General features: G+C 50.2%; 1 protein-coding gene across 4 annotated transcripts in view; it reads right to left on the reverse strand.

Annotated features, from left to right (window-relative positions):
* The window catches only part of LOC144169615 (growth factor receptor-bound protein 14-like), a 190,079-nt gene that overhangs the window by 66,971 nt on the left and 100,629 nt on the right, over nt 1–22,479 (reverse strand). For all 4 annotated transcript variants that reach the window (XM_077698868.1, XM_077698867.1, XM_077698869.1 and 1 more), the window contains one exon: nt 15,031–15,226. In XM_077698868.1, the coding sequence (XP_077554994.1) occupies nt 15,031–15,226 (196 nt within the window). The remainder of the gene's footprint in view (nt 1–15,030; nt 15,227–22,479) is intronic.

Here is a 22,479-nt window from a genome sequence, read left to right on the forward strand (position 1 = left end):
AGCTCGAGATTTAAAGATCCCCAGGCGGTCAAAATTAACCCGGAGCCCTCCACTACGGCGCGCCTCCTCGCCTGCGTTGCGACGGCGCGTTGAATCTCGTAATCAATCAAAATATGTGTTCCAACGATCCCATTTCGGGGTTCAGTTTTCCATTCGTTGCAGGCTTTACAGGCAGTTCGCACTGACGGAGGTGACGGTAGAAAACGCGCGATGAATACTAAGCGAATTCAAAAAGAAAGAGTCGGCGCCTGTCCTTATCCGCGCTATAAACGCCCGCATCATTGTATAATTCGTGACGCAACGGGACGTTGATAATACCTGCGTGCCGTTTTCCTACGCGGCAACTACTCTTTCTCGTCCGTTTTGTGCGCCGGAAACTTCTTTCGGCGGGCCACGAAAGCGAGTGGGAAAACGCTAAATTTTCAACGAAAAAAAGAAAAAAATCACCGCGAGGCAGGATCGTTTACGACAAGGCCAGCCGCCTCCGTTGGGCCACCTTCAGTCACGTTCGGAGATCGTGAGGGGCGTCAACGCCACTAATCCGATTATTGCGCACGCAGAAAAGAAAACCGAAGCTTTGTCCAGCAATTAATTTTCGGGCCGAAGCCCCGTGCACAAGCTCACGAGACAGAAAAAGAGTTTCTCTGAAAGGCAGCGCATGCGAACCTGCCTGATTCCCTTATTATGGATGCTAAGCAGGTGCTTTGAGAGAGAACCTTTTTTTTTCAAAATTACCCTGGGCCGTCGCTCGCAAGCGTAAAGCGCCGGAGAAAGTTTTGGTACAGGACACATTCCCGCTGAAACAACTAACGCCGGCTGTAACGGCTCAAATATATATATATATATATATATATATATAGAGAGAGAGAGAGAGAGAGTCACGGTTACCTCCTTCTCCGAACGAACTGGTGCGAGCGCAGCAAATGTGACTACAGATTTAGGACGTGTTCGTGACACACAACTGTCTATTATCGACCTACTTTACAGCGCACAAGGACACAAAGTGGACGCGGCGGATCTGGCACCGTTACCTGTATATAGCATTTTTTAAAAAAAGCTTAAAGTAACAATAAAAGCAAACTCGATCAATCAAAACTACGGCGCGTGCCATGCATGCTATACCACACGACAGCTCACAGTTGCCACGCTTAAATTTGTTTGTCAGCATGACGCGGTAAAACGCTCTTGGGAGAGTTGGTTCGTGATTGATTGTAGAATTAGGCCTAGCGCAGAGAAGTATCCCGTCTATCACCATCCTTGACGTCGCAGCGCGCTAAGCCTATACTTCTACAACGTGGACTTGGTCTATACCTTACCTTCATCCATGAAATATATATTCTACAGGAGTGCGACGACGATGGCACTCGTTGCAACCGCGCGAACTTTCCATTTAACCTCTCTAGCATTTGTCGTCTGGCAACACGATGCAAATCCCACAGCCCATAACACGGGACTTCCGATCACAATTTCAAGTTTCCTTATTCTCACAAAATGAAGTGAAAGCTAACGAAGCCAATGCGTCATGGCGTACAGTCGTGCGCCTTCTTAGCATGAGCAACGCTTTCCGCACTTACTGTCTTCTCCATTCTTAGCGGAAGTCTAGTCACAACTTTGGCACCGCTCTGAAGTTAAAGGTGCTACTCGAGTCTTCCACACATGGTTTCAGTGGTTTGAGTCATTTTACGCCAGAATGTTCAAGCTATGCCTCGCTAAAGTAGAATATATATCGTGTGGGCGACTGTACGTGTGTACACGTATACTTACGGAACACTTGGCGAAGTTCGATCGCATCGCCGAACGACTCATTTCACCAATAACCCCGTTCGTGCAGGCTTCGATCACGCGGCATGGAGCCGACCAAGTTGCGCGTGCACGCCATTCATTTCGCGCCAATCTCCCTCAGCATGACCGAACTGGCGCATTCTTAAAAATCAACTTAACCGCCTGTCCACGCATACTGAAGAGGGAACTGCGGTAACCGCAGAGCTTACTTTGAAGGTCGCGCAAGCCCCGGGCGCACGACATCAGGAGAGCGAAGGCACACCTGCCGTTGAAAACGAACGGCGAGAACGTGACGTCTGGTTACACGGGAGGTAACGGACCTCCACGAGGCCGCGACAGGCACGACGAAGCAGCAGCAGCACTAAGATGATTCAAACCGCACTGCCTTTTTAGCTCGCTTTAAACAGAAAGAACAACAATAAAGGGAGCAGGTGTTCTCTCGAGGCTGCGTCCGCATTGCTACTTAACAATATGGTGCCCGCGACAATTATACTCACGCTAAGATATTCCCCGCGAGCCTGCAAAAGATAATAAGCCCGAATCCGCACTGAAGTCTGCAAACCACCGAGTCAAGTAGGCGGCAGCTGCGCGGCAAAATGAGTCTCACATTGCGCCACTTCCGAACACGATACCACATCTCTCTTGTCCAGGCGGCGAACCACGATTGTTTCAGTAATTATTAAAAAAAAAAGGCTCCTCCTTTATTTCCCTCGTCCCTTCTTCCAAATTAACTTCGTAGGTTCCGAACTAATCTAGCACGCGTAGGGAGTGAGATTTAGTACCAAGGCTGCTGCGACGCCCTAACCACTGTAACGCGGACGTAATTAGGTGCCCGTTCGATTGGGCAAGTGCAGAAAGGAATGCAATTTCGTAACGAAGCAAAAAGAATAAGAACAGCGGCGAAGCTCCGAGGACGTGTGCAAGCTATTGTACGGAGCCGACCGCTCAAGCGCTGCTTAATTTACCCCTCGAGTAGTCGCGACAAGCAAAGGAAGCTCATTCAACTGGAACGACATTTAGTTAGCGCTCGTGGAAGCGTTATTAATCGGCTCGGTTAGGTAACCGTGCTCCGCAAACGAGCGAACACAAGAGGGATGGAGAGGGGGGAAGGCATAAAGAAACTGAAGTAGCGAAGATGCAAGAAGAAAGAAACAAATTGATGCACTACCAGCAAGAGTGCGCGCGCTGAGGCGCGAATACTCGGTCTAGTTAGAGCGTCGTCGTGGTGCGACGAAGGAACGGTCAGGGCACGGGCGGCCACGGAAATTAATACCGGATAGGGAGACGGAGGTGAGCGAAGCGGGAATGAAGTGTGTTGCCGGTGCTGCGGGAACAGCAGAAAGAACGGAAAGATGGGGGGGAAAAGGAATGGGGAAACGCGGAGTCCCTGGTGGAACGTGAGAGCCGTCGATAGTAACGCAAGGTCGGTCTCAGCAAATGGAGAGGCGGCTCTCCCGGGCACTTAGCGAGGCGCCAGGGCGGCCAACCGAAGTATAGAGCACAGGGGAACTCCGGAAGTATTAAGATGAATACGGAGGAGGGCGCAGTGGAAGGGGGTCCCGAGAGAACGAGTAGCTCTGCCAGGACGACGGAGGACTTAATTCGGTACGAAGGAGAAGGCGCTGGTAATTGGAAACGGCACGGAGTCGGACCTCTGGGAATGAGGCGAGGTATACGAGACGAGGGCAGCCAGAACATAGCTTAACCATATGTCACCTCCTAATTAAAAAAAAGAAAAAAAAGTTCGCCTCGCGTTTAGAAAGAAAGCAAGACTAAATGGAAACTCGAGGTGGTTGTTGTTCTGTTTTCGTTTATTCAATAGCCTCAAGGAAATTCGAGGTGCGGGGAACGTTATAGAACAATATAAGCAAAACCAAGGAGTGTCCACTTATCGTGTCCGTAGGCACGCATGAGGGACCGAGGTATACGCCTACCTATGAGTGCTCAATGAAATGACGCATGCGCTTAGGACACACGAAATTCAAGGTGACTCCTATACAGGAAGCGATGAAAGGTGGTGGTATTACCACACACGGAAGAATACCTTTGAGCAATCCGCACTTACACTGCTTAATCCGGTAGCGTCGATTTCTTACTTTCCAGTTCAGACTAGCGACGAAATTCGATAGCAGTGGCTGCAACATCAAAGTTTTCGCTTTCGCTTCTCATGGGTAACTTGAGTCATCTATGCACTCAGCAACCCCAAAGCAAAGATGAATTCACCCCCACCCCCTATTTTATTTAGTGCATCAGAACTCAGTTACCCATAAAATGGGCGGAAAAAAATACCCGGAATTATTCGAGCATTTTTGCTCCGTCAGATACTCACCTATTTTAAAACCTATATAATTGCAATTCTTATTGAGACATAACTTTAACGCAGCGTAAAGCGGCTACTTAGCAACAAGCCGCTTAACTTTAATCCACCGTCATCATCGCCACAGACAGAAGTGCCGACAACTTAGCAAACACACACACAAAAAAAAAAAAGCGCGCTAACACACATGATCCGCCCCCAGGACGTCACTTATAGCCAGCCACTCAGCTGCCTCCTCCACGCCCCTAGCGACGTGTCGACAGGATGCAACAGGTGTCCCCCGCAGCGCGGATCGAACGACGGAGCTCGGACAGGCGCGGATACCGTTACGCAGCTCCTGCGCTCAGGCGAGCCACACGATTCCCCTGGCCAGACGTCGAGACAATGGGCACTAGCACCGGTTCCCACGGACAAGAAGGGAAACTCGAGAGACGACGGGTCTCGATGAGCCACTCCTCGCATTTCGCGTTCTGGACACCGGATCGACGTCGAGACAGCGCGGAACGATCGTTGATTACGGAATGCGGGACACCGGTTCTCTTTGTTTCTTTCATCCACCCGTCTAACTGTTTCCTCGGTTCCGTGTAGGGATCGCTGATTACCACACGCAATAGCTCTGTTCGGGCGGAAAACATCGAGGTGTACCTCCTCCACTTTGCCCGCGTGCAAGTGCAGTTAATTTCCCACGCCGAGGTACAGCGTCGTGTCTTTCTTAACGACGTCTTTTGACGTCGGAAATTCGAGCACGCAGGCCGGAAATCACGCTTGCAGCGCCAGATTTAACGGGAAACGCGCTCCTTTGTTCGCGCGCGTAGAGAACACGAAGAGCGGAGCGAGGCTCTTGTTCTTGCAAAAGAGACAAGATAGTTCACTGTCAAGAGGGAATAGCAGAACAGCCTGTGTGAATGACGGTGACGTGAAAGTATATTTACCAGCTTACGTACGTTTCGTTAATCGAATTGGCGCATGCTGTTTCAAATTTCTAATCTTTTTACGGGAATAATTTGAAGCGAATTGGATGGAACGGGTGCAGCTTTTTGTAGTGTTTTTGTTGTTGTTATTGTTTCACGCTTCAGTGTGCCCTGCACACTCCACACCCCTCGGCCTGTTGCAGTAATCCTGACGAAGCATGGGCACGTTCGGATTTTTCGAAGAGTGTTACTTGACGTCAGCGGCGAAAGATTTGTTCAGGCTTCCTCGCAGTCGATGTCAAGGCATGCAGCGGATTTCGACACCAGGCTCTGGCTTTCGCACGACCTCATAAGCGTCCTTCGCGAATTGATGGTCAGGCGGCAAACCTTCGGTCCGTCGCGTCGCGGCGCGGCGCGGCGCGATGCCTACAACACGAGTTCGTGTAAGCGCTCCGAGTCAGAATACTCCCCGAAATTATCTGACCACTGTATTTCCACCTCCCCTTCTCTCGGCCTTTTTTCGTCCGTGCAATTTACACACCGGATAGATATATTAAAATGTAAAGACAGAAATAAAAAGTGTAGGTGTGCTGAGAAAAATGGTTCTTTGGAGTCCTGTATGTACCCGTATTTTTATGTAGATATTACACTAAACGAACCCTTAGACATTACTAAAGCAGAAAAATGGATACTGTTTCTGCGCAGGATCTCGTTTTTTTATATATATATATTTTTACCGGTGATGTATAACACCCCCCTGACCACAAAGTTATTTCTGGCTACGCTACTGCATACCGCTATAGGTTTCGTTGACCGTGGAACTCGTTATGCCATCTCACTACTGCAACAGACGTGCTTCTCGTACGTGCTTCTCGGCACGTTTTACGGTACGCCAAGGCAAACATACAGGGGGGATTACAAGGAATGCGAACAACGGAGCGCACAGCCTCCGACGCTGTGGCTGCAAAGTCAGGGCTGCAAAGCCAGGGAATAGCGCGCATGCGCACTTCTTCGATAGCGTGGCCTACATTTTTCGAAATGTTTCATCAAGAAGCGACGCCGGTCGTTTATTTTGAGGCGCCTTCTCACGCTGCGTCGCCTCTGAGCAGGATGATCGTTAAGGGACATCATGCTAGCTACAATCAGCCTGCTGCGCGCTTGGCTCCCGAGTGTAGTAGATAACAGGATGCTCAGCGGCGGCAGAGCATAAAAAGACGCCTAAAAAAATGACCGGCGTCGATTCTTTATCAAGCATTTCCCCTAACAGTACGCCACACTCTCAGACGCTGTCTCAGGCGCCGTGTACTGACAGTGCTGCCAGGCGGTGTAGCATGCGTCGGAGGCTGTGCGCTCCGTCGTTCTTATTTCTTTTGTTCCCCCCGGTACAGGTACACCAATCGAACGAAACCGGAGAATCCGACCAAAATCTGCACGGAGACAAGGTGTCCCGCGACGACAGTATACCTGCTCTCGTAGCCGCACGCTTTGTGTCAAGGCATAGACCGAACACGGCGCAGGACAATGACACCAAGTTCAAGGGCGACGTGGAGGCTGGACAAAGCGCAGCAGCGCCCGTGACCCCGCATTGTGTGCCCTTCGGAAAGAAAACAAGAATAAGGACTCAGGATATGTGTCACGCTGGCGCCGTTCAGCCAGCGTGACACGTATGCTGCGCAATCGGGAGCGCGCTTGAGCGTGATCACTTCCAAACATAATACGCGCGCAGATCTACGCGTGACCTCCAAAAGTAGAACTGTGCAACCATGTCCTATATACCTTTTTTTACTTGTTCGTCCTGGGAGCTGCCATTTTATCAGTGGACTGCGCTATCGGCCCTATAATTGGCGCAGTCGACAGGAAGGAGTAACTGCGCATGCGCAACACAGCCCACAACATGGCTGGGTCTCATCAAATATTAACGGGTGAAAAGGTGTTATACACCTTTTATAACCTTCACATTATGTGCAAGAGCAATGGAATGTGAAAGATAAGGAAACTAAACAATAGCTGTGCTTTTCACCTTCACTTTTATGGCCTCGCTATAGATATCCTGAAAACGCGGTTACTGCCAATTTGTTTTGCGTTGCCCCGGTTTTAGAACTCCGACTGTCTGCAGATTTCACACTGAACGCAAAGGCCAGCGAAAACAAGCACCTTGGAGCCCGCAGTTATATGAGTGTGAGGGAAAAAAAAATTGAAAAAAAGAAAGCGTCTACCGAACTTCTGTCGTACGGCGAAGTGATAGCCGCCTCAGCGGCCAACCGGGCCTCTTCTTTTTTTGGAAGTTGAGAGCTACAGAGCATTCGCGAGAACAGTTTGCTTCGTCGCAGAGCCCATTCGGCTGGCGTACCACGATCCGAAGAAAAAACGAGAAGAGAGCTTCGCTGTCAAAACTATACTAGGACGGCGTGGCTTGCGGGTGAGCCCACTGGCATTTTCTGTTTACAGTGAGAATATTACAAACAGAAGAGCGGGGAAAACAAATGGCACCTCTTACACTTCCAGCCCACTGTTCACTTACCAACCACTTTTCAATAGGCGTACTCAGGTAAGGCCCGTTCACACTTGCGACGAAGCGACGAAAGCGAAAGCGATCGCCACCCTTGCTGTTCATACTTGCACGCAACATAGAGCGACGGCGTCGACGATTTTTTTGCTTTTCTTGTTATTTTCGCCCGCTCGGAGCGAGACTTCACGGAAGTTTCGCTATGGTGTCTTCCAGACACCATAGTTTCGCCGCTTGTGGAAACACAGCATCTGTGGAAACACAGAAACACGGTGCTTTGGCTGGATATGACGTCAGGAAGTCTCGCCTCCTGCTTCCGCTTCCAAAGCGACGGCGGCGAAAAAAATTGGTCGAGACCGATCGCTCTCGCGAAAGCGAGCGAAAGCGGCAAAAGCGACAGAAATTTCGTTGCTTTCGTCGTTTTCGTCGCAAGTGTGAACGGGCCTTTACCTGAGCACTTTCGTAAGCCCGCGCGATCTAGTAAAACAAGAAATTAGAAGGGGGCGGCGGAGGGGGTTAGGAAATCGGCAACTCCGCAGGCTATAAACATGAATAAGTGAATAGCGGCTAGGCTCGCCTCCCGTTGCGTCAGTGCCTGCCTTGTGCGGGTATTAGGTACGGGCTTACCCAAGTAAGATGGTTTCACTGAGGCTCCCGGCGTTCATTTAACTCAGCCGCGCACTCGCACTAAGTGCGAAGAGTTTGGTAACTTTGACACATTTTTACTAAATGGCGCTGCAGACTTTCAGGTGACGTCATGGCTAGCAGGTATCGTCGCTCTTTAATCCAGTGCGGGCTATGCCTTATCGATAAGCATGACATTTTTTCCCCTCCTACATACGTTTGAAGCGAACATGTAAGCACTGGTCACGGAAATGGAATGAGACGAATTCCGTGCACTGACACTGGTTTAAAGAAGTTTCGCGCTGCGCAGATCAAATGTCACGTTAGGGTGAGCTTGAGGGTACTAAGGAGTGAGCACCGGTGCGGAAGACGGTTTACTTTCGGATGGACAAGTTGAAAGTTAGGCAGACATCAAGCTGAGATAAGGTGCACCCTCTGAACGCCCAATTATTAAATAAACTACTAGAAACGTCGTGGGAAAAAACAAAACAAAAAAACATTCAGTTGTTACGCAGAAGAGCCGAATAACAGTGCGTGATATTTCCGATACTGTACGCATCTCAATTTGAGAGGTGCAAAAAGTCCTGTACGAAGAATTTTAGACGAAAATTTCATGTACAGCCACGATCAAAAGTTTACGAACCAGGAAAATGGATATTTTAGGTTATTTCTCTTCCGGAAGCAGCCCGACAAACTGCCGTGCTGCTTTCGTGGTCCGTAAACTTTTGATCATGGCTGTACGTGTTGGCAGCCACGATTCTTGACTATAGGACATTACGAGCGCGCCAAAGGACATTTCCATCCCGTGTCTGATAATGCTTAATCGTAATCTGCAGGACCTTTTGCACCGATTCATGACCGTGGACGAAACACGTATCCACCAGTTTTCCCCAAGCTGGCTGGCTCCTCACTGCAATGTTCTTCAACCCCTCCCTCCCTCCCTCCCTCCCTCCCTCCCTCCCTCCCTCCCTCTGTACGGTTCTCCACGGTTAAAACACTTAAGAACCACCATGGTGGACCTTTCTTCTCTTAACGATGGCAAAATACAGACCGCATTTGCAAGAAAAACCACCGTGCCCAGGGGATAGAAGCACCCAACCAGGCAAGCACGCAACCACGCGTGTGCTTCGCCTCGAAACAAAGTTGCGTGCAGTGTTGCGAACGCAGCGGCGCTCAACCATCCAATCAGCAAAGTGAACAAGTAGATACGTCGGAGCAAACACCCCACAGCTGTCTGAAAGCTCCGTTACCAGTTTTTACGGTCAGACCTCTTGAATTATACGCACACGCAGAGAACCTTAACTGAGCGACCAGGCTGTGTGTGAAGTGGTGGAGGACGTAGAATACGAAAAAGAGAGTGTCTCCCGGTACCCGACGTCAATGTGGTGCTGGCTGGAGCAGCGGGTGCGCTCAAGAGCAGCGAGTACAAAGCGCTAGTCGTATGTCTCCATTTCTTTACTTCTGACCATATAAGAGTCTGCAAGAACCACAAACTTCAGCCACTGCAGGCTGCTTTAGCTAAAAGCACTTGGGAAGGCGGTTACACAATGCGCCACTTTGAAAAAACACATTCCCGACTGGTTGACTGCCTTCGTACAGGCTGCCGCCGCTTTCAGCAACGGTGTACGCAACTTTGCCCGGAGCTCAACAAGTGCGCGGGTGCCGTTGCCGCAGTCGCCGGCGAGTTTAAGCTAACCGAACCGCTTTTCTCTTGGTGCGGTTCTTTCCCAACACGCTCAAAGTAGGGGCAAACCGACTCCTAAGAAAGCCCGGCGCCAGCCTTCTAGCGTAGAGAATCGATTCACGCACGAACGGTCTTCTCTCTCGCAAGAAAGACAATCAATGCCTTAATGTGCGCTCCCCCGGGGGGGACCAGAACGGAGAAACTTTCGCAAGAGCGGTACGAGAAAACTGCTTCGATCATTGGCTCTGCATAGAACTATTGCTGTCGGCCGAGGTCTCAGCGCGACGCGTAGTGACGATGACGAAAACGTTTCTCGATGTAAAGGGAAAATCGGGACACTCTTCTCCGCTTCTGCATTTCCACACACTCTATAATACTACCCCTCACTGGCTCATATAGTTGCAGTGGAATGTACAAACTGTTGCCGCTAAATTTAGAAACGAAACCGATGGATTCCATCAGCGAATACCATTCCTTTTCAATCTTCCAAAGTCCCCGGCGTTAGAAGAAAAAAAAAAAAAGCTGGCTTTGCCGCATCGCATGCATTGCTCTAGCTTCCTCGAAAAGCGCGCTCGTTTCAGCTGGCTCTCTCGCATGACAACGAAGCTGTGAGGGAAAGCCGTGCACGCGGAACGCGAACCGCTTCGACGATAACGTCACGCGTCGATATCTCTCCACCCCCTTCCCTCTCATTTCCAAAAGCCGCGGGGCGGGTCCCCAATGTTCATCGTTGAGAATTCATGGCTCTCGGCAATCTAACGTAGAATAACATTCTATAAATCCGGCTCGTATTTGCTCGCGTCGATGCAAATGTCGCCGAAAGACCATAATCTTCTGCCGCCCCTGCCAAGTAGCTTCTGCTCCACTCTCCGCCCCCACGGCTCAATCTCTCCCACCCTCTTCCTCTCTCCTTCTATGATGAATTAAATGTAGGTTCATTGAATGCATTTTAATTCTCCCGCCTTCGACATACTCGCGCGCCATCTATTCAAGCCGGGCGCAACGTTTTCCTTTGTATTTTATTTCTTATTCTGCATGGAATAGTACGAGCTCGAGTTGTGTTCTTTTCGTGCTTGCTTTTACCTCGCCTTCCTGAGCAGTTTCTAACCCGCTTTTTTTTTTGTTATCGTAATTAAGGAAAGGCGGGCACTGCGAGTTATGTACTTACATTTTGTCTCGAATGAGCCTGAGGCTTTCTTTGTGCTAAATAATGTGGCATGTACGACGTACGCCAGCCATTTTAGTAGTTCGGATTGGCCGATGCATAGATGCTTCACAATCAATTATTCTTTCACTTTGGTCTGGCGGCTCAATCGTATGAGATTCGCGTGTTGGCAGCAGCCTATCGTCTTCAGAAACGGTGTAGCTCGCTTTCCGGTGAACGGTATCAACCAAAATCTCCGTTCTTATTTTCGCTAGATGGCGAGTTCCCGGCCAATCTCAGGTGCGTTCTCGCCGTCGGGAACAGCTTCCCGCGGCCGACCATCACTGCGTGCGATCTCAATCGTGGATGCAATCGTGGAGGCGGATATAATGCGCGTTGCAACACAGTTCCAGCCCACTTTTAGTTCTAACACTGTGACGCTACATAAGGTGAGCGAGCTTCCAATGACTGCATCGTGCGTGCAGCAGAAAACCGATTAATCCTCATGGACTGTCACTACTACTCATTTTCAATAACAAAAATGCGGACGTGTGGGCGTGCTGATGACGACGAAATGTATAGGCTGTATCCTAACCGAAAATGGCCGTAAGCCTTTCGTTGCGGAGGCTGCAATAAGGGCGCGGGTGTCGACCGCAGCTGCTTTCGTAAACAGCTAATTAGAGCGCGGAATAGAAGGATAACGTTGCATAATGTGCCATACAAAGATAACATGTCAGCGCCACCTGTTATTGCCTGCTCGAAGCCTGCATAGGACGAAACGGAGGAAGGCACAATCCTGCTAACTGCTTCAGCGCTGGCCCACTATCCATCCCCACGGCCATACAACGGTGGAGGCGAGCAGAGACGTTCACTCAACGGGTGTCCGTGGTTGCAAAAGGGCCGTCCGCGACTCATTATCGCCGGCCCCTTCGTATGAGCAGGGAGGACGGGCCACGCTCGCATGCCGAGCCGCGCTTTCTCAAGCCCCCGAATGGCCCTCGGATTTCGTAATGGACGCGAACTCGTACAACACCGACGAAGCATAGTGGCCCGCTAGCGAGTCCACGGGGTGACATTGCGCAATACAGTGACCGCGGGTGGTTGGTTGACGCATGTGCCCGGGAACGAACCATCTACCCACGCAGAGACCGCCAGAGCACTTACGCCAGTGCCTCTCGGTACGCCACTTCCAGATGACGTAACAAGGCGGTGCTGCAGGTTTTACGGGGTCTCGGGTGCCGGACAGGGATACTCCCTCCCCCCCCTCCTCCTATAAGGCACATTATAGGGACGAGAGGAACCCCGCCGTAGCTGTCGAGAGGCTTCTCCTGGCTTTCACGGCGGTTTTTATATTCCCTCGAGTTCGTACTGTATGGGCTTTTAAAAGCCGTATAATCGCCCCGTGCCAGCATATCTCGTCCGCGACTTGTGCGCTGTCTTTTTTTATTATTATTAATACGAAGATCTCGCCCCATTTTGATGCGAATTAAGTTTAGGTGAGCTTCGCTACATGCAGTAAGCTGACAATGTACAATAAAAACCAAAAGCCAGTAGTTAACGTGTTGCTCGACATGCTTCGAGTTGCTTAACTCCAACTGATGTCACATTTGACTGTACGGAGAAAGCCTGCTCATTAGTAGCTATCAAGGCGCGCAAGGGTAGAGCAAAAGACGCCGTTTCCGGCGGATCATGGAGTGGATATAACCATGAAGGAAAAAATCTTTCCTCCGCTGCTAAAATACATAGGTCTCACAGCAAAGCGCTAATTGGCGGCTCCCGTTTACGCAAAACGCGCGTGCTTGCCCCCGCCCCCGGGACGCTCAACGATGCTGCCAATGTTAGAGCCGCGCTCGGGTCGTTCCTCAACACGTGCCCTGACTCGCAGGTGAGCGGCGGCCGCTGGAGCAAGTAGCCTACACATCGCGCGCCAAAGTGGATCAGGCATTCAGCAGCAGCAACACGTGCGCGCGCGCTGGCGGCCGAAAAGCCCGGGCGAACGCGCGCAACCAACCCGCGCGAACAAGCTTTTTTTTTTTCCTCGCCCCACTCGGCTTATCAGCGTTCCCCCGTTTATGGGGTCACGTCCAGCTTAATTACCAAACGGCCGCGAATGCCTGACTTCCGACGCATTTCGCGCTTCGGGCACGCAGATAGCGCTGCGCCCCCGTAGTACCGCTCTTATTCTTCGCAGCAAGGGGAGGGGGAGAGAGAGAGAGAGAGAGAGAGAGAGAGAGAGAGAGAGAGAGAGAGAGAGAGAGAGAGAGAGAGAGCCGCTTGCAGTTGCCAATAAACTAACAAAAAATGCACGGATGACGTCACAGAATGCTCTTTCTCGAGTTCTGCTCACGCTAAATGTACTACATGGTCAGACACACGGTCCATGAGCGAAAAAAAGAGCAACAGCGCGTGCACTATGCGAATTGGGAACAAGATGCAAACCCTAAATGAGAGATTAAGCACTTTCTTTTTTCTTTTTTTGGCAACGCAACTGGAGAAGGGGCACAAAGGGAGACGAAGCTTGTACTGTCGTCTTTCTGTGTGTCCCCCCGATTTCTGTTTCGCTAAAAACACACACAAAAAAAAAAACCCTTACCAAACAACTCTCCGAGCTTTCGAGCGTGTTAGAGAATTTGTGAAGAAAAAAAAAAACTAACACTAAAAAGGGAAAGAAAGAAAGAACGCCATTGGAATAACAGCAACGCGGTAATTTGGAAGAGGGTGGTGTGCTTTCGAAACGCCGAGAGCGGCAGTTAGGTAATGTACTGCGCGCTAACGGCGTATATCCCAACGTTCCCGCCTGCTGCAAACCCGCACCGCTGAAAATGATCCCTGCTTACAAGTGTTAACGCATCCTCGATTCATCCTATACACGTGTATCGCGCTTTGGCACACACACGCAAAGAACACGGGCGAGTTCTGGAAATCATGTGCCGCGTATAAGGTTTCCTCGGAAACCATCACGAGGGGGAAAAGAACGCGGGCTGGGAGGTGACAATGCATTTGTAATTAAAACGAACTGCGCCGTTTCTCAACACCGCGAATACAGCGCTCCTGCGCAACCCAAACTGTGGAAGTTTAAGCACCGCGTTCAGCAATGGAGATCAAAACCCACGCAATGCCTTCTGGAGCACTTTTCTGCACTATATAGACGCCCTCCCGCCGCAGTTGCAACATTTTCGAAAGACGACCCGAGCTTATTAGAAGATTCAGCTGGCACTGGAGAGCCGTTTCTGAATCTTCGACATCATCCGTTCCGTCCGAAAAGTATCGATCGATCGCCGTGCTGAGGATCTTTCTGCGCATTAGGTGCATTACATCTTCCGATGCAGATGAAGAGTCATCTGGACGGAGAAGTTCTTGATGTCCGCAAGAAAGCCTGAACATCGACGCCCCATAATTAAAGCTATATATTTTCATACTGTTTTTTTTTTATTATTCCAAAAAGTAGTAAATGTCCTGCAAACGTTCCGCGAGCAATGGATGACCTGAGAAATGTAGACGTCGCTTCTCGCCCGGCTAGCGCATGCTCGCGGGAATCTTTCCCGTACCTGCGTTCCCTCTATCCTTTCTGAAGTCGCGTTGTTCGGAAGCCTAAACGACGCGCTGCTCATCTCAGAACGCCCAGACAGCCGATCCCGTGGAACGCATACCAAAAGCGGGGAAAACAAGCAAATAAAGAGTATAACCTCCGTAACTTTCACCCTCTAAACCAGTGATTATGTAATGGACCGTGACGCTCACAAGTGATGACGGGCATCACTGTGAACGGGGAAGGATCCGTGCAAACAGTCTCGCAGCAATGCCTATTGTTTGTCTGGCTTTCACGCACGGCTTGAGTGTTGCGCGGAAGAGCCAACTTCAATCCGCGCACGTGCAGATGCCATACACGACGCCACACTTTTTTTTTTTTTTTTGCATCGCCGCTAAGAATACGCAGAAGAATAACGTTGGGCTAGGCGGACGCCTATAAGAGCCTTCACGGAGAACCGCCGTGCCCCAAAGGAGCGTCCGTGTGTTGTCAATTCTCATCGAAAAACCGGGGGATAGTGTACGTGGACTGACCTCGGGCGGTGCGACGGCGGCCTGCTCGTCGTCGTGGGAGGGCAGCTGGTCATCGTCCATGCAGAAGGGCAGTCCATAGCCGCTGTCCGGCGCCGACGAGGAGCCCAGGCTGGACGACGACGAACCCCCGCTCAGCAGAAGCTGGCGCACCGAGGATGCCTCGTCGGGAGCCGACGAGGAGCTCGTCTTGCCGCACCTGACGGCCGGAAAAAAGAAAAAAAGAACTCAGTCTCAGTCGTATACGGAAATTTCCAAATAACAAAAGAAAATAATTCCGTTTAGTACAGCTAACATACCGTTTACATTTCCGTTTGTCGCAATAGAGTTGCAACACGTACTTGCAGAGTTACAGGAGCGGTATGGCCGAGGTCAGCAAGACATTCGACGAATTATTCAAAAAATTATCAGCACTGATTTGTTAACCAGGGTCTTAATATGTAAAGAATGACTGTTTCACCAAAAAAATTTAAGGCTTCATCATTACGTTGTGGGACTTCGCAATATGCGTATACCGGCATTAAGGCGGCGCGCTCCACGTAAGTCCTGTATTTATGTTTATAGCGGTCCACAAACGAACTGAAAAAAAACAACTAAATAAACGTTTGGGGAAAGACCGCACCAGCAAGCTATCGCAGGCGTTATAATCTAGAATAAACAAAGCGCGACTCCGATGCCCGAAAATATTTTAATAAAGAAGGGGGAGGGAAAGAAGCTCAACAACAGAGAGGGAAAATTAAAAAAAAAAACAATCAACCCAGTTCCACTGAGGGTGAAATCTGATTGATTGATAGTAGGGTTTTAACGCGCCGACGCAGCGCAGGCGATGAGGCGCGCCGTAGTGGAGGGCTCCGGATAAATTTTGACCACCCGGGGATCTTTGACGTGCGCCGAAATCTCATTCACACGGGCGTGTTCGCTTTTCACCTCCATCAGAAAAGCGGCCGCCGCGGCCGGGAATCGAACCCGCGACCTCGTGCTCAGCAGCGCAACGCTTTAGCCACTGAGCCGCCGCGGCGGGTCAGGTTGAAATCTGCTGAAACAGTGGGAGCCGTGGCTTGTATTTACGAAAATTTCGTTTCGCTTCGGCTTCTTTCTTGTGCGTAATGTTAGTCGTCTTAACGGCTAAATGTCATATAATTTGTTCCGGATAGTTCTGGTAAGACAATAGTTACAGCCGTTTTCTCTTAACAATACTCCACCCGTAGATCGCCATGCATTGACAGCAGACGGTAATTTTGTAACGTTTACGACTTCCCTGTGAACTAATCATGACAAGAAAATGAAACTCGGTGAAATGGTAGAGTCGTTGTAGCGGCTAATTGTCATATAATTTGTTTCGGGGTACTTTCAATAACACAAGAGTTAAAGCGTCTCTCTGTGTAATCATGCGTACTCAGCAGATGGTCATGCTTCGCTGTGCAACACGCGATGTGGAAAAGCCAGCTTACAAAGCCCAAGCTTACACCGACCTTACATTCGGCTTCACCTGTCAACACAAGTGAATTGCTGGGGAAAAAAAGTCTTCCCGGGACAATACAAGCCGTCTTATATCAAGATATGAAAGCCCTAGGGCCTTTTTCAAACTTTTCTTGTGATTTTATTTTTAAGCGTTTCGACGAGGCGGAGAAGCCTGCTTTACAGAGACTCGTCAAGGCCAGCGCTAAAACAGCTCCGCTCTTTAAAAAGTAGAAATGCGAACACATTTGCGCACAAGAAATTAGCGAAGCTTGCATTTAATCGCGCAAGGCTCGAACTATAGCGAAACTGGAGGATTTCTTTCTGTGTAAGCTTAAAAAAATACACGGTGCGAAAATAGGGACGAAGAAGAAACTCGAACACACAGCACAGTAAGCACTGTATGTAAGCACTGTATCAATGTAAGCACTGAAGGACACACCACCACGCATTGCATTAGGTTTGAATGGTTTCTTTACATGATCCGTCATCTCTTTGACTGTGGTAGTAGTAGACATCGTCATATGCAACTATATCGTTGTCTTCCTCATGCATGACTGGCGCGTCCGGATCGTTTTGTCCGGAGCCTTTCACATTTCTCCCGAAGTGGGACGCGTCGGCACGCGCTAGAACCGGCGGAAACCGGCTTCGCGAACTGGGCGTCTGTAGCGTGAGCTGTCTTGTGCTCCCCCCTTTACGCGCGGACGCACGCGAACTGTTTTCTTAACATTTTTTGTGAGCGCCACGCGCAAGCCTGGACGACGGCGGGAGCGACTCGTAAGACGCGTGTTCACGCGTGCGGTAAACGGCGGAAGCAACTATGACATTTCTGATGACGCCGCACTCCGTACACGTTACGGCCATCAACAACAGCTTCGCTGTCAGAAAACCCCACATCTATAAACTCCTTCGTTCCCAGGAGTCATCTGCCACATCGCTTCATGCTGTTATAAAAGGAAAAAAGAATGTTTGGCCGGCTGCACGGTTAATGTTCGCATCATCTCATAACTGGGGTTGCTGTGACTGTCTAATCAGAGTCCGCGAAGCACACATATCGTCCGTCCCACCTCCTCCGAAAAGTCACTACAGTTCGACACTGCGAAGCATCAGACTCGCATGTACGGTTCCCGTGGCGTTCTTCGACTCTGATGCGAAAGGAAAAGGCAAAAAGGAAATGGCAAACGGAAGGCAGCGAGCGAGTCAGGCGGACCCGGCCGCTCCTGCGACAACAGCTCAAAGCCAGCCCGAAATAAGTGAGAGGATGTGGGCCTCCAGACGGAAACAGACACGAGTCGTCGCGCGGAGAAATAGGAAGGCAATACCTCGGAGGCGACCAAGACAGACGCGCCATTCCTTTATCGCAAACGCGCAAACACACGCAGGAGCAATTTGATAGCCCGCTGTTTGCACACGCACGCGCAACAGACACTCGACGTGTTTGTTCAGATGTGTGTTAAATTTGTCTGCACTTTCTTCCTTTCGTTCTTTCTTTCTTTCTTTTTTGACACTTAATCGGAAACGCTCGCGTTTCGAACATACCCTGAACGGGCTTCCACTACAATCTTGCATGCAATCGCTGCAACCATTCGGAGAATTACAAATGCACGCAGCTCTGAAACCATAATTTTCTGCCTAACTTAACGTTTTTCTCTAATCCCTGGTTTAAGCGAGGGTCTTGCTACGGGAGAAAGGAAGCGACAGTGATTAAAGTAGAATAAAAAAAATCATTCAAGGCATCTTCCCGCTTCGAGATATCTTCACGGTATCACAGCATAGTAATTTACCAAACGCGGACATGGTTACTCGCACAAAAGGAAGGCACGGGACGTACAATAGCAGACATTGGACGAGCGCTAGTTCATCCCTGTTTCCGTTTTTTTTTTTTGCGTTAGTAACAATGTATGGGCATTCTTCGGTTGCTATGTGACGTCACAGAAGCAATGTAACCGCTGTTGGCCGACTTTTCTTTAATAAGTGGCAGCAGTAAAAGCATTACATAGCTACTCCAAAGAAAACAGCAACAGCAGCAAAGCAGTATCTACAAAAAAAGATAATCTGGAGCGAGCAAGCGACGGAATTCCGGTCACTGCAGGCGATAACTGAGCTTCCGCAGTGCTTCCAGGCAAGAAGGAAAAAGAAATAGGCCTATGCCAGTCCGTTGCAGGGCCCTTTTGGGCTTAGCCCTCATATCATCGCCCCTCAAAATACTGTCACTGCGGAATCTCGTCGGTATTTTGTGTACGTCCCCGGCAAAATAACAGGATGGCTGGCAGACCTTTTTTTTTCTTTTTCAAAACTTCTCGCAAGCATTCGTATAAACACGGTGCGGGCGCTTGCTTGACAGCCGCCTCAATGTGTACAGCGGAGTACAAACGTATGACATAACACGGGTATACGATCCGCACAGGGGATCTAAACCACTCACCCCCGATGCGAACGTCGTTGAAATTTCTCAGGAGCGGCGAGATACCAGACAAGTGCATGCGCAAAGTGCCGGCAGCGCACTCTACCGCGCAAGTATACGCCCGGAGGCCAGACATCGCGGTAGCGACGACCCGTGAGGCAACACCTCCCAGAGAATGGAACAGCGGAGGCAACGCCTTCTAATCAGAAGGCGTTGAGCGAGGACGAAGTCAGCCGCTGCAGCCACTGACGTAAGCTGCTATACATGACTGATGGCCTTTGGAATAGCGCCGAATACATTATCGCTAGCCGAGGGCGCCCCGAGATCGGTGCAGGTTCTATTAGGAGACGTGACGGTATGCCGGCATAAGGGTGGGGAAGCTCCGCACAAAAAAAAAAAAAAAAAAAAAAAAAAAAGATGATTACTAATGATGACGAACGGCGGGTATGAAACGCCTTGACTCGATTATTGGCGCTGCTGGCACTGCACTCGGAGACGGAAAACTCCCTCGATTCACGAAATGAAATGCGGTAACGGCCATTCAATCATGAGAGCAAACAGAGCGAAAAAAAAAAGAGAATTTAAATTGTCATGAAATACAGGGAAGAGCACGATCACGTCGGTTTTGCAGTGCACGTGAACTGGTTCATCGCGAAGCGGAGCCGAGCGGAAGTCGTCAGGAAAATCCTAAATCGAAGTCTTTTCAATGTGACTCCTGTTTAAACTTGCACCAATGGACGTCATTTTAGCGTCCATTTTTTGTTTAAAAAGGTGCCAATGGACACCATCACGGGAGGAAGATTCAACCGAAACGCGGCATTACTGCCAACAATGGAAATCGATGCGGTGCGCTTTGACTACGACTATACCGTGCAAGCCATGAGGCCGCAGCCACGTCGGGTTGGTAAATTCCGCACATTTGTAGTTCTTCGGCTTCTCCCAGACAGCCTACCGTGATGCCGAAATTACGTACGCTTTTACGGGACGCCTTATACGCCTCGAGCGCGGCCTGTAGGGGCGCCACTGAAATCCCCCTAGCGGCCCGTTTCGAAAGCAGGCGCGGGAGTCCGCGCCCCGCTCCCCAGTGCCGCCGCTGCTTTTGCGGCACGTTCACGACCGAGATTTACCGTTTGTGGCCGTTTGAAATTCATGTTTGTGTGGAGCAGTCACTCTGTTCGAAAATGGGGTGTGTTTACGAGAGTGTAAATGTTTCCGACGCGACCTTAGTGTGGTATTGGCCGCGAGGCCCACCGCTGGAGAGGCCGGCGCTGCGATCGTTTTGACGTCACTTGTAGGATCACCGTTCCTATCTTGCTGCGTAGTTGGCTTGCAGCGCGTGACACTTCGCTTAGGAAGCGCGTTCTAAAAGTATTTTCGTGTTAATTTCCTTCGTATGAAGTTAATTCTCAGGGCGTCAAGCGCAGTTCGACCTAATGGTGACTGTATACCCGTGTCAACTGTGGTAGATGATCCGCAACACCATGAGCGTGGTGGTGTATTACGCATGCGACCGAAGCATAAGCAGCGGCTTGTTTCCCCGATCAACAATGTGGACTACGACGATCGCCGAGTGAAGTTTCTAGATTTCCCTTGTTTACAAGAAATGTATAAAGCAGGAAATCGTGAAGCGTTAACTGCTCGCAGAAGCACACGCAGCCGCCGTGCCTGCCCGCACAGCCGACGGTGCGGCTCGAACCGAGGCAGGTCGCGGCAGCAACAACTTGTCGCCGCTTTTTAAAATCACACAAGTCGTGGAAAAGAAGTTCCAGATTGGTGAAAGTGGATGTTAGTGTGATGAAAAACACTGATAGGTAGTGTCATCAGCTGTGGTTTTCAAAGCGATGCTCAAATATCTGCCGCGATTTACGCCGACCGGCCGCGGAGGTCGGTCCCGGCAGCGCCGGCCCGTTCACGCACGGTGCGGCGAGCGGCCAAAGGATGGCTATGCTTGCGCGCAAGAATCGGCCGAGGCCATGCAGGTATCTTGATCGTCGATCGCTTCAACGGAAATCACCGCGCTTACAGAGTTCCCAGCGCGGTGAAACGTTCTGTTAGGGACTGTCACTCGCAACTCTAACGGCGATGAAATATCTGCTGCGACGCCAAGCCTAAGTTCCCAACATCCGATTGCGTGCATCCGAAGCCGGCTGCGGGCTGTTGGCGAAGGCCCTCCCGTCGCGCACGCCCGTGTTGCGTTTGGGTTCCTCTAAATTTTTGGGGGCCCCCAACGCTGGGTTCTCCTATTCTAAATATGCCCAACCCGAAATCATTAACGACGTATTTCTCCTCGTACGCAGCCTCGCCTTCTGTAAGCAGTCGTGAGTTTCGAAATTGATGCTTGAGAAATGCCGGCTTACTGTACACATGCAAAACACGCTGCAATTATAAATTACCCCGCCGAGCACCTAATGAAAACTAAATATAGCCTTGTCCGAACCCGCTCGAAGGCGTTAAAAACTCGCGCGATATCGTTCATACATTGCGGACAAGTCGCGAAAAGTAAACATCAGCCGTGCAGAGCACAGGCTACGGCAGTGATCGTTAATCAAATCCGGGCATGACTATAAAAACATCGTAGGGGAAATAGGCACTGATCAAGCCAAACTGCAAACCATAACAATACTTTTAAGCATGTGCGGCGAAGCTATCTGATCAGCGTTCTCGCGTCATTCATTTACCAGTCAATACGAGCAGTTCGCGCGCTGAGATCATAAGTGAGCGACGCGTTTCCGTCGCTGTTACAAGGTGTTTGCTCGCACACACATGTCCCGTCACAAGTATATCATAATGAATTTACAGCGTACTTTTCTCGGCATCAGTTGCATCGTCCTTGGCGTTAGCTGGCTGCGTAGCTGTGGGTCGCGATGGTAGCAACTACCTAAACACGGCGGTGCCGCCGGGAACAAGCGAGCCGCTGATTGCTTGCCCGAATTATTTGGTTTACAGACAACTTTTTTCGTAATTTGCATCAAATCCACAAGGAGCGGGCGAGACGGTGGCCACAAGAAAAAAACACGCTTCCGCATACGCACGGGAAATCTGCTGTAGCAGACGACAACACGATTCGGCGTCCTACAAGTGACGTCACTCGTAGGTGGCGCCACGGTATGTCCTCGAGGCCAATTTTCGGTCTGTATAAGCGCCAGGTGTGTGTCACAGGCCGGCGTCGCGGAACCGGCGTATCATGGAGCCGATTGTAGTTACACTGACCTGAATTTACTAGCCGTGTCTCCGTAACCACCGGTTCCTCAGATGTTCATGCTACGGCTATACACTACGATTTAAATCGGTTTTGTGCGCTTACATATTCAGCGGAGCACTCATACCTGACAGCACACCAGTTACGTTTGCCAATATTATACCGCAGATACTGATCACCACCATTTACAAGCCAGTCTGTGTTAATTTCGGGAATATTCAACAAAAGTACGATGGACAATGCATAATTATACTCGGGGATCAGCACACGACAGAGTCGTCTTGTTGTGAGGTGCGCGCCCGCAGACCTTCATTTGCTACATATATCCTCTGCGAGGAGCGCGGAGACGGGCTTACAATATAATCCGCGTCCGCGACTAAATGCTTCTTCG

This window comes from Haemaphysalis longicornis, unplaced genomic scaffold, assembly GCF_048455015.1.
Source record: "Haemaphysalis longicornis isolate Haplotype H1 unplaced genomic scaffold, Haemaphysalis longicornis Haplotype H1 scaffold_2, whole genome shotgun sequence".
NCBI classification, from domain to species: Eukaryota; Metazoa; Arthropoda; class Arachnida; order Ixodida; family Ixodidae; genus Haemaphysalis; species Haemaphysalis longicornis.